The sequence below is a fragment of the Suricata suricatta genome, chromosome 10 (assembly GCF_006229205.1).
Source record: "Suricata suricatta isolate VVHF042 chromosome 10, meerkat_22Aug2017_6uvM2_HiC, whole genome shotgun sequence".
Lineage (NCBI taxonomy): Eukaryota > Metazoa > Chordata > Mammalia > Carnivora > Herpestidae > Suricata > Suricata suricatta.
In genome coordinates, this window is record NC_043709.1 from 93,236,051 (window position 1) to 93,248,768 (window position 12,718).

At 42.3% G+C, this 12,718-nt stretch overlaps 2 protein-coding genes across 5 annotated transcripts in view; one reads left to right on the plus strand and one right to left on the minus strand.

The window, feature by feature from the left end:
• Nucleotides 1-12,718, plus strand: part of DUSP16 (dual specificity phosphatase 16) — a 90,192-nt gene that overhangs the window by 73,724 nt on the left and 3,750 nt on the right. For all 4 annotated transcript variants that reach the window (XM_029955772.1, XM_029955774.1, XM_029955771.1 and 1 more), the window contains 2 exons: nt 2,612-2,771; nt 10,771-10,894. In XM_029955772.1, the coding sequence (XP_029811632.1) occupies nt 2,612-2,771; nt 10,771-10,894 (284 nt within the window). The remainder of the gene's footprint in view (nt 1-2,611; nt 2,772-10,770; nt 10,895-12,718) is intronic.
• Nucleotides 10,296-12,718, minus strand: part of BORCS5 (BLOC-1 related complex subunit 5) — a 114,604-nt gene continuing 112,181 nt past the window's right edge. Inside the window, exon 5 of the mRNA XM_029955776.1 lies at nt 10,296-10,935. The gene's annotated coding sequence lies outside the window, so the exon portion shown is untranslated. The remainder of the gene's footprint in view (nt 10,936-12,718) is intronic.

Consider the following 12,718-nt stretch of genomic DNA (forward strand, 5'->3'; position numbering starts at 1 on the left):
TTCGTTTTTCTTCACATCCTTGAGAGACAGTCTAAATGCTCAGCACAGTACCTGGAAAAAGTAGGCATTCATTAATTGTTAGATACTATTTTATTAGTATGTGCCATGTACTGTAATATTATTAATAAGCCTCTAGCAAAGGTGCTCAGCAAATATTCTTTGAACTTAGGTTAAGTGGCCATTTCTATAAACTGTAGATTATGAGGCTACTTGTCAGAAATATACATTGTTCTATTCTTTCTGTGGGGAAATCAAATCTGACAGTCACTATAGACTTGTAACATGTTTTGTCTTTAGTGAGAATTGCCTGTTTTCTGCTGAAATTTCTATGTCCTCATTACTCAGTTGGGTGGAAAGTGATATTACTACTTCCTTTACTTTTAATTTAATAAGTCTCTGTAGTACTGCTGGTGGATAGGAGAAGGACATGTCAGATGGTTTACTTCTATAGGGACCATTGGCAGGAAAGCCTTGAAAGGCTCTTACCTCCAGTGACCCACTGCCTTTCTTACATGGTAGATACTGTGGTTGATCAAATGGTAGGAATCTCAGCATAGAAAAACAAACGTGACCTTTGCTACATGTACAGAAGTTTTACAAGTTGTAGTAAACACCGTTAAGATCTTCACAGCCTGGTTAGTAACCAACAGAAGCACGTGGGAGCATCAGCAGACGGGCTCTGGGACCGCGCAAGTGTCCGTCAGTCCCTCCGTGAAGCTCACCTGCTTCTCCAAGCTGTTTCTTGACATCATCTCACAGTTGAAAGACAGTTTATTAAGTCTACATGACCTGGCTTTATTAAGTCTGCCTTTTATGTAAAATGTATTTCTTGTGCCAAATGTGGTAAATGAAGAGACTCAGGGAATTGGTGTGTTTCAGGAGGGAAAAGAGGAAGATCTCCAACTGTCTTTCAGGAAGTTGGAAACGATTTGTAGAAGAGATGCCATTCCAAGAAAGGGGATAAATGACCAGAGTTGCTTAAAAGGGAATTATTTTAGGCTTAGAACATGTAGAACTAAATGAAGGGGGGCTGTGCAGGCTTGTCTGGAGAAGTATAGACGGCATCAGGTGAACAAACATGTATTGAGAGCAACTATGTACCTGGTGCTGAAGGTAGAAAAACAAGGGAGAATCAGTCCAAGATCTACTTGGCTATTTAATAGGAGGGACCAGAATTAATCTGCTAATTATAACCGTGTGAACAAAGTACTTTGGAAAGGCAGAGAACGGAATGGTTGGTTATGCATCAGTGGAAGGAGTACATAGTAAGGCTAATTTCCACAAGGCCAGCAAAGTGGAAGAGAGTCATTAAGGGCAGGAACCGGGCCTGTGAAGCACAGGAGTGGTGTGAGCACCAGCACGAAAGCGTGGGTGTACATGCCGTGGTGGTGGGTTTGGGCAGGGGCAGGCAGTGAGGCGACGGAGACGTGAAAGAGTGGACAAAGCACTTAAAAGAAAGATTACTCTGTATCTTGTTCCGTATATGGCTTAGAGATGAAGCACAGTAAGCTTGAAGAACACTGTTGTGGTGCTAGTGGTGGTGGTGGTGAGGGCTGACCACCGACTGAGCAGCATCCCCGGGGAACAGAGAGGAGAGGATGAACAGCGGGGAGGGGAAGGGTCGGGGTGGGGGGAAGGTAGGTTATACCAAAAGGCTGTGGCAGCCATTTGGATGGGGGTTGTGAAGGAAGAGAAATGAAAGGATCCTATTTTCCAGCCCAAGTGTCTGAGTAGATGGTGTTACCACACACCAATTTTGGATTATAGAGGGGAAACAGGAATTTGGGGCACAGAACGACAATATGTTTGAGTTTCTGACATTTTGAGTTTGAAGGGCCAGAGGAACATACATATAGAGACATCTAGTAGGTGGATGGAAAGGGGGCTTGGAAATCAAAGAGGATCCGTATTTAAGAGTCAGTCATCCGCATGCAGTGCTGATAATTAAAGCTCTGGCAATAGATTCAGTCTTCAGCAAGAGTATTCCAAGCTAGAAGCCTGCCTAGCACTGTGTCTTTGAGAACAGTCAGCAGGTTTGGCTTGGGATGCTCTTCTTGTGTGCACCAGGATTCTAAAGTCAGCAAACTGTCGTCGTTTTTTAATATTAATCTTCCAGGTACTTCTCTCTCAGTAATGAAGACACTAGAGAATTGGTTATTCATGATGTGTGATGTTCAAGCATACCATTTTACTTTATTTTTTAAATTTTTAAATGTTTATTTGAGGGGGGGGGCAGAGAGAGGGGACAGAAGATTCCAAGTAGGCTCTGTGTTGACTTCAGAGAGCTCAATGTGGGGCTCGAACTCCTGAACTGTGAAATCATGACCTGAGCTGAAGTCGGATGCTTAACTGACTGAGCCACTCAGGTGCCCCAGGCATACCATTTTAAACAGCCTCCCCCTCCCCCCTCCCCCCTCCCCCATTAAAAACAATTATGTTGAAACCGAAGTCTGTAAGTGTCGTTGTGTTAGGAGGTTTTTGGATTTCACTGATTGAATGAACTTTGATTTCAAGAAAACTAGCAATTTTGATCATGATGTTAAACTTTCCTCTTCCAAAGTGATTGCGCTCAGTGTGGCACTCACTGTAACATTGATCTTTCCCTCCAAAGGAGCTGATGCAACAGAATGGGATTGGTTATGTGTTAAATGCCAGCAATACCTGCCCTAAGCCTGATTTTATCCCTGAGTCTCATTTCCTGCGAGTGCCTGTGAATGATAGTTTCTGCGAGAAAATTCTGCCGTGGTTGGACAAATCCGTCGATTTCATTGGTAAGTAGTTCAGGGCAGCATTACAAGCCCGTTGAGGGTTATAGTCTCATGTGCAGGGTTGCCCTTCCCTGCCCTCCCTTCCTTTTTTTCTCTTTAGAACCTATTGCAGAGATTTCAAAAGTCTGAAAACGATACATGATGTTGCTTATCTCATTCAGTGGCCAAGGTGACGTGCCATGCTGTCCCTAAGGGACTGGCCTTGTGACATTATAGCTAACTCACCACTGCCAGGGTTAAGCCTGTTGGGATCTGTGATTATGTGTTTGCAAGCACTTGAAATCAGTTAAACTTCTGGGATTAAACTTTGTAGCCATTTCCTTAAATCCTATAAAAGACTTTTGGAAACTTAGGTGGCATTCCTTAAACTGTTTTTGCCTTGCTGCTATGTTTTCCCCAGAGAAAAGTCAAATCCTGTGAAAACAAATCCCATTACATCTAAAGTCTTTGTGTCATGAGATTCGTCAGCTTTGATCCATGTGCCAGTAATTTCAGGTAGTATGGGCTCTAATTGAATTCACACACACACACACACACACACACACACACACACACACACACACACTCGTTTCCTTGGGGTTGGTTGTGACAGGCTCTGATCTGTCCTGTGCTGTGTCGTCTGTCTGTTGTCTGGGCTTGTCAGTCCCAGAGCCTCCCGACACCTGGCTTCAGGTGCTCTGTGACATTTTGGTGCCGCAGGATCAGGCCTTCTGCTGGTAAAGTGGTGATGTGTATTTGAAATGGGGTTTTAGTGGTGAGTAGCTTAACGGAGCAGGTGTGCTGCTTGCTTTGGAGCAGCGGGACGCAGTTCACTCCTGACTTTCCGAGTGAGAAGAGTTTCTTCCCCCAGTCACAGAAGCTTGACCTCCCCAACCCACATTAAATACTCTTGAGTTGGTTACTGTAATTAAAAAAGGAACTAGTTCCTTTTAAGATACGGAATGCTATAAATTAAGCCCCTCAACTATACCCTTCCATCTGTGAGAGGAATTTTTTTTCTAGATAATGCTTTTGGAACATTGAGTAATTCCAAAACAGTTCTCTCCTTTTTTTTCAAGATTCCAGATTGCCAAAACTTTTCATCTTTAAGTAGAATGCACTCTTTGAAACGCCAGAAGATAAATGGCTTAGATAATTCCCATTATAATATTCAGGAAGTTCCTCACTTAATCACCCCCACCATTGTACTTCTAGGAAATATTCTGTATGTGATTCAGTTTTTGCCTCTTTAAAAGAAATATCATGGGTAATGTTCCCATTGCATGTCACATCAATCCAAAGACATTGGCTCTAATTTCAGCTAAAAGTGCAATTTCAGAATCTGTCTAGAAGAGAATCTGATTCTGTTAACTCGTCACAACATCTAAGCTTTTAGGAGCAGAAAAGAGACAGTATGAACAACTTTGCCCCAACTTACTTTCTTCTTTTGTGGGAGATATTGGGGTCATCCTGCCACTTTTAATTCAGACAAAAAGAATTTACCATGTTCCAGCTTGTTACACATACCCAAGTAACATGTTGTAATCTATTCGTAACATCTGAAAATATTTATACTCCTCAGTATTTCACCTGCTTGTCCCTGTTACCTAGGCCACTGCCCTGACCCCACCCAGGTAATTGAGGGCAGAGTCTCCAGCCCCGTTTTGGAGTCTAGTGCACAGCCGCAGTAGTTGCTGGTCTCCAGGGTGCTTTACGCGGGGGTGGGTCATGGCAGACAGCACGGTGTGAAGATGCAGCCTCATACCAGGGCTTAGTAACTTACAGGTGTGCAGGTGTTTTTTTCTTTCTGTTATTTAGATAAATTCCAGTAGGTTTCTGGGTTTTTTGGAAGGACTCAAGTTTTCATGGAGTTCTGTCTTCATTTTTAGTTGAAACAGGCAGCAGTGAGCTCGGGTTGGCTGTTCGCACGACAGGCCACTCCCGAGGTTGCCCCGGTCCCAGCCGGCTGCTTCTTCAGGCTCCCGCTCCCGCCTTGCTGTGCCCTGGGCTCCCACCTCGCCTCTCGAGTTTAAATATAGACCATACAGGGAGGTCATCAAGGGCACGTACTTTGGAGCCAGACTGCATTTGAGTCCTGTCTTCCTTGGGTACTAGTTAAGTGATTTGGGGTAAGTTCCTCAGTTTCCTGATCTGGAAACTGAAGGTAACGTATCACTTTCTAGGGATATTGTGAGGATTAAAATAGATGATGTCTCTAGAATACCTTGCCAAGTGCCTGACTTATAATTGGCTCGTAATAAGTAGTAGTGGTTGTGAAAATTACCATCTGAGAAGTTCTTTGGTTTTTTTCTTCTTTTCTTTGAGCTGTACTCTAGAAGCTCAACTATTGCTTCTTTATTTTTAGCCTTTCTAACTTACCCTCCCTGGCTTCCCCCTTACCCTTTCCTTTGTTATCGTCTTTGCCTTTTGTTAGCCTAGATTTTTATTCCCGGGTTGCTGTGGTGGCAACCTGCCTTTCTTCTCTCCAGTTTTCACCATCAGTGCTTTTGCTGCCCCCTTTTCAGGAACCTGCTGTCAGTAGCCTAACATTCTCAGACCCTCCAGCACCTGCTCCCCACCTTTGCAATCTTTGTATTCCCTCCCTGCCCCACGAGGCAGAATGTGGTCTGTGCAGCCTCGTTACTCCCAGGGTGTAGCTACCTGGCACACACACATTGCTGCCAAGAACTGTGTTCTAATGAACCCCAATCACATGGAATCACTTTTCAATCAGATTTTTAAAATACATCCTCAAAAGTGTTGTGACTGTGAAAGCAATGTAAGTACAATGCAGAAAATCTGAAAAATGGAGAAAAGGAAACCTATAACGTCAACATCCTAACACATCTGTTATTATTGTTTTATTTCCTTGTAGCCTTTTTCAAATTTTTACAAACATTGCTTTTTAAGATCTGTATTAAGGGCACCTGGGTGGCTCCGTTGCTGAAGCATCTGACTCGTGATTTTGGCTCAAGTCATGATCTCAGTGGTCGTGGGAATGAGCCCCACATCAGGTTCCATGCTGAGTCTGGAGCCTGTTTGGGATTCTCTCTCCCTTTCTTTGCCCCTCCCCTGCTTGTGTGCACTCATGCTCTTTCTTTAAATAAATAAGCATTTAAAAAATATAATTTAATGTCAAGTTAGCTACCATACAGTATCTATACTGTGCTCTTGCCTTCAGGAGTAGATTCCCACGATTCATCGCTTACATACAACACCCACTGCTCATCCCGACAAGTGCCCTTCTCAGTGCATCACCCATCTTCTCCTCTCTTCCACCCTCCCCCATCAATCCTCAGTTTGTTCTATTTAAGAATCTCTTATGGTATGTCTCCCTCTCTGTTTGAAACTGTTTTTTTCTCCTTCCCTTACTTACCCCGTGGTCTTCTGTTAAGTTTCTCAAATTCCACATATGAGTGAAAACATGTGGTATCTGTCCTCTGACTGACGTATTTCACTTAGCATAATACCCTCCAGTTCCATCCATGGTGATGTAAATGGCAGGATTCCATTCTTTCTTATTGCCAAGTAGTATTCCATTGTATATAATAAACCACATCTTCTTTATCCATTCATCAGTTGATGGACATTTAGGCTCGTTCTATAATTTGGCTATTGATAGTGCCGCTATAAACATTGGGGTACACGTGCCCCTATGAATCAGCACTCCTGTAGCCTTTGGATAAATTCCTAGCAGTGGTATTTTGGGTCATAGGGGAGTTCTTTTTTTTTTTTTTTTTTTTTAAATAAAAAGTTTATTTCAGAATGAATGTAATATATGTTTAAAAAGAATAGAAATGAAAATTGAATAAGATTTATAAAGAATTCTACAAGCAGAGACAGTTATATTTCCTTAAAACCCTATGTATTCCACTACATTTAACTTTTAATTTTAATTTCCGTTTAAAAAACATTAAATTTACCATTTTAATCATTTTTCAGTGTACAGTTCAGTAGTGATAAGTATATTCGCATTGTTGGAGTTCTGTTTTTAATTTTTTGCGGAATTTCAGTACGGTTTTCCAGAGCAGCTCTGCCAGTTTGCATTTGCACCAACAGTGCAAGAGGGTTCCTGTTTTTCCACATCCTCACCAATATCTGTTGTTTCCTGAGTTGTTAATTTTAGCCACTCTGACTGGTGTGAGGTGGTATCTCAGTGTAGTTTCCACTCACAGAGTACCCCTTCCCCCCCTTTGGATCTCCTGTAGGACTGGTTTAGTGATTGTGAACTCTTTCAGTTTTTGTTTGTCTGGGAAAACCTTTATCTGTCCTTTTATTCTGAATGACAGCCTTGCTGGATAAAGGATTCTTGGCTGCATATTTTTCCTCTTCACATTGAATATTTCCTGCCACTCCCTCCTAGCCTGCCACATTACAGAGAACAGGTCTGCTACTACCATTATGTTTCTACCCTTGTAGGTTAAGGCCTGTTTGTCCCTAGCTGCTTTCAAAATTCTCTCTTTATCTTTGTATTTTGCCAGTTTCACTATGATATGTTCTGGGATTGATCTGTTTTTGTTGATTCTGAAAAGAGTTCTCTGTGCCTCCTGGACTTGGATGCCTGTTTCCTTCCCCAGATTAGGAAAGTTCTCAGCTATAATTTGTTCAAACAAACCTTCTGCCCTTTTCTCTCTAATTCTTCTGGAACTCCCATGATACAGATATTATTACATTTCATTGGATCACTTAGGTCTCTAATTCTCCCCTCGTAGTCTGGTATTTTCCTATCTCTTTTTCAGCTTCATCATTTTCCATAATTTTATCTTTTCACTTATTCTCCTCTCTGCTTCCTCTATCCTGGTTGTCATTGCATCTCTTTTATTTTACACCTCATTTACAGAATTTCTTAATTCATGGTGACATTTCTTATGCAGCAATAGATTCTCTGCTGTCTTTTATGCTGTTTTTCAAGCCCAGCTATTAGTCTTATGACTATTATTCTAAATTCTTGATCAGATGTATCTTTTATATCTGTTTTGAGCAATTCTCTGGCTGTCATTCCTTCCTGGAATTTTTTGGGGGAAGGATTCTTCTGTTTTAGATTCATTTTAGCTAGTTTTCTGTCTTTTACATGCTTTAATAGCTTGTTATGTGTCCAGCACCTCTGAGTACTACTGTATTAAAAAGGGGTCATACACTGTCCAGGACCTGGCCCCTCAGGAGGTGTTTTCAGAGTGTGTTGTTTGTCTCTGTTGTTGTGACTCTGGCTGTTTTATCTCCCTACTTGTAGTAGTGGTTTGGACCTTCCACCAGGTGTGCTTTGATTTGTTTGTTGAAATGAACCTGGAAAAAATTTAAAAAGGAGCTGAGTGGAAGAAGCTCTCTCTCATACAAAGAGAGAAATGATAGGGGTGGGGGGAAAAATTAACAGGCAGATTCAGAGAGACTAAACGGCTTAATCCCAAGAAAAAGAGGAAAATAAAGAAGGATACAGAAGAGGTGTAAAAATAATAGATTAAAAATGTCGGCTTAAGCAAACCAGCAACCAGAATAGAGAAGGGAAGAAAGAAAAATAAAAAAATATATATAAAATAAGAATTGACCAAGAATCACATCAGAAATGCAAAACCACCAGACTGTTGTCTGACGGTGCCTTGGAACCAGGGGCTGTGCTGGTCTGGAGGAGGGGCCCTCTGGTTGGGTCACTGTCAGTCTTGTTTAGATATGCAGTTACCTGGCAGGAGGGATGTGTTTTGGTGTAGGTGGGTCCTACCTCCAATGTGGGCCTGCTGTCCATTCCCTGAAGCCCTACCTTCTTGGTGATGGGGAGGAAAATGGAGACACCCCAGTCTCTCCTTCCTGGACCAGGTGTTCCCAAACCACACTTTCCTCACAGTGCTATGGGGGTGAGAGTGGCCTGGTTTGTCCCATTTGTCTCCCATGCCTCCCAGGGACTCGGCTGGGATTCAAACCCCCTTGTCTTAAAGGATCTTGCTCTGCACACCCTAGTTCCAGGGTAGTGCCACTCTGCCCAGCCAGCTGAAAGAGGACCTCTGGCTAGCAGGCACCTGCAGGGTCTTTTGTCCTTGGAGCAGCAGTATACCCTCTTCCCACAGCACTTGAGGGAGGGGACAGCTTTCTCCCAATGCACCTCTGAGCTCGCTACCAAGCCCGGGGCTGACTCTCTCTCCCTGCAGGGCCAGGTGCACAGACCAACAGCCAGCTCCAGTCCTGGTCCCGAGAAAGTTGCACAATGTTGGATCGTCACTCCTAAGGCTGTTTGCAAGTTAGAGATTAACTCTCTCTGCTTTTTTCTGTTCCCCGGTCCATGGTCTAGAGAGGTTTTTCTCTTGTCCAAATACAATCCCACATTTCCACAGCCTCTGTTTTTCTATCTTTTGTCTCTCCACCGAAGGGGTTCTTCGGTCGGTGCCTAGGCTGCCTGTTTCTCTCAATTTGCAAGCACACACGTCTGTCCTGTAAGGCTGTCCCCATGGGCCCCTGGAGATGTTTTTGTCACTCTGTGGCCCAGATTCCTGGAATACCAAGTCTCCTGGCCTCAGTGCTGCTGTGTTTGAGGGGTTAGGGAACTTCGGGCCCCCTACTTCTCCACCACGTTCATACAAGTCAAACTTTTTTTTTTTTTAAGGAAGATATTTACTGGGTGCATAATATGTGCTCCAGTGTTAAATCCTCTGAGGTAGTTAGAAGCAAGATCCTTCTAGTCTTGTTTTAATTATTTTAAATAATTTTAAATAATAATAGAATATTGTAAACATTTTTAAAAAATTGAAACTGAGCCTACTTCCAATAAGAATTTAGGGCAGCCTACAGTATGAGCCTGGTATCAAAAGAGACACATATTCACACACATACACATTAAAATGGAAAAAAAAAAAGGGCAAGAACCAAGTAATATGGGGCTAGGAAAGGTATAATAAAATCTGAATTACAGTTACCTATTGAAATTGAGTGAAAATCTTAGCTCTGAGCTTCTTAGCAGCCAAGGCAAAAGGGGAAATACTAAGATTAGCACAGGTTAATCTGTATAGTTGAGTTAATAGTATAGCAGTATAGTTCTGTATAGTTGAGATAAGGAGGAGTACTCTGTAGGCCCAGGAAGGCAATGGACTTTATGTACATGGGTTTATGTATTATTATGTTATATACACATACTTCTTCATATCAAGAAGTATTGGTATTCACTTGTTACTGTTTCGTTTTGTTTGATTTCATTATCTAAGGAAAGCTGTTTGTCTTTTCGTATACTATCCAAAAGCCCTATGTGTTTTGTACATAGTAATAAATCACATACACTGGGAATTTGTAATATTTATAACAGAGGCGGTGAGATTGGAATGGCCTTGTATTACTCTTCTGCTGCTAGAGCCAGAGCAAATTCCCTGGAAATCTGTTAACTACTGCTTTCTGATATGATATTGTGATGAAGTCTTTCTCCCTTCTGCTTTTTAAGTTGGTAAGGTGTATCACATATGTTAGAATTGAGAAAATACTTTTAAGAATTTAATACCTCTAATATATAACAAATCACTATACTGTACACCTGAAGTACAATGTTATATGTGAGTTATATCTCAAAACTGAAAATTAGATCTCCAAACTGGAAAAAATTTAATATCTCTTACATAACTAGAAAAGAGTTGAAGTGCCAGACAGTATGGGTAAACAAAGTATTAGCTAAATCTTATGATTTGGGGTGTTATTTTCATTACACTTCTCTGTAATTCTGAAATTCTCGACCCTAACAACTGGAATCATGTCATCATAATGTAGGATTTATACTCAGGGAAAATTACTAAAATTAAAAAATAATGTAAAAAGCACATTGGGAAATGTACAAAGAGGTGATCTTGAATTAGGGACTAATTGCTTATTAACACATTGGGACTGGTGGGGGAAATTATCTTCCCTTACCACCTTACAAAACTCTCGAAAGGAAGAATATTATGTAAATACATGAGGTTTACTTTGAGTTATCAGCTGAATGTAAGCAAATGGCAACAAGATCTCACTGTTGAACAGAGTTGTTCATGGTGACCCTTCTCGAATTTGGCTCCTGCAGAGAAAGCAAAAGCCTGCAACGGATGTGTCCTGGTGCACTGTTTAGCTGGCGTCTCTCGCTCGGCCACCATCGCTATCGCCTACATCATGAAGAGGATGGATATGTCCTTAGACGAAGCTTACAGGTGAGGGGGGTTATGCCTTGTGGACTGGCTTTCCTTTGGGCCTGAGAACGGAAGAGAGATGAGGGCGGGTAAGCAAATGACAGTGAATCAGGGTTATTTTAGTTACACTCTTTATGGGTGACTGGATTTTTAAATGGTTTTTCAAAGATTAGAGAAGAATGTAAGTTAGCATGAGTTTGGCCTGAACATGTGCCACATTCATCCTCAGCTACTTTTTAGTTTTAAGGATCAGCAAATCTAAACAGACCTCTGTCCTGTGAAGTGAATTTGTATCTTTTCCTAATTGGGCAAGTACATATGAGGAAAAAAGCTCCAGCAGAATGCCCATTAGAGAATTCCTACTTCTGCTTCAACCTCTGTGCCTCTGTCACTGTGAGGAAAAGACCGAAGACCAAGTTATTGTCAAAATCCATTCACTGAGTGGAATTTCCATTCATTCTAGAGTTGCCCAGATTCTGCATTTTGACTGGTTGCTGCCCTCCACCCTTGGTCAAATGGAGGGGAGGCAAGTGACAAGCGCACCAGGACTGCAGTTTGGTGGGTGAATCTGGAGTCCCCTGCGTGCCTTGGTGGCTAGCGGTGGTTGGTTTTCATGCAATCAAGGGCCACAATACAGACGCAGGAAACAGGCCTGTTGTACCAATTACGCATTTTCTCAAATTGGAAAATTTGGAAAGAAATGAGCTCCCTGAGGAGCTTCTCGTTTGAGGAACGAGACTGGAGGAGACAGCCCCTCCCTTTGTCTGCATTAGTGCCCTCACCCTCAGTTCAGTCTTTTCTCCCTAGACGTCTTCTGGCCCCACGTGGATAGCAGAAGAAAAAGCACTCCTATGTTACAAAGTCTTACCACGAGGACCCTGCATTTGTACTTGTTACGGTGGAGTCAGTCAGTTTTGGCTTTGTTTATTTGCTCTGGGCTACAGGATTTCCAAGGAGTTTTGTATTTGAATATGGAGAAAAATCAATTTTCAGTGTAGTTTCACTCCTGCATCTTCTGAGGTGTGGCCGTGAACATCAGAAACCCCTGAAGAAGTTGTCTATTATCTCTAGGAGTCCATGTTTCCACAATTAGACATCAAATCTGTTTATTACTAGTTTTCACCCCTTGATGATTATTTGTAACAGTGGTTACAAAATTGGACCTAGACCTAAGACCTAGTTTTGAATCCCAGCTGTGTGATTTTGGGCAAGTCACTTAAGGACTTTGTGTCCCTATATGATGGGGCTGATACACCCGTTTGACACAGGGGTAGTTTGGGAACCGAATGAGATAATACTGTGTATGATGCATTAGCCTAGTGCTGAGCACACAGAGGCCCCCTGATGGCTGGTTCTTCTGTCGTGCTGGATATAAAGAGAAAGAACTCAGGTGAGCGCCTTGATGCTCTGGCCATCTGATACCTGCTTTTCTGGTCCCAAATTAAAAACATGAAATGTCCTGAGGAAGTGACTATGGGGACTTTAAGAAGGCACAGTATTGGGAAACTGAAGCAGGAGAGTGGCTGTCACACTGTATTTGGGACGGCAGCACCAGCCTTGGGTGGGGAGGGGGCGGTGTAGGCCCTGGTGGGGAGGACAGAATCCTCTCTTACCAATTGCATTGGAAATCTTGGGTCCTTGAAAACAAGCTGGCTAAAACTAGAGTTTTTGGGCCAGGCCCCCTCGCTTTCTAGCATGCTCCCGGGACGTGGTATAAAGCGCCCTCAGTACAAAGGCCCTTTTAATTTCCACCTTGAACTTTTAAACCAGTCCTCTTCTATCTGTATTTAGGAGGCTCTAATAATTTCCTGTCTTATTTATTCACTTAATACTCTATCTTGATAC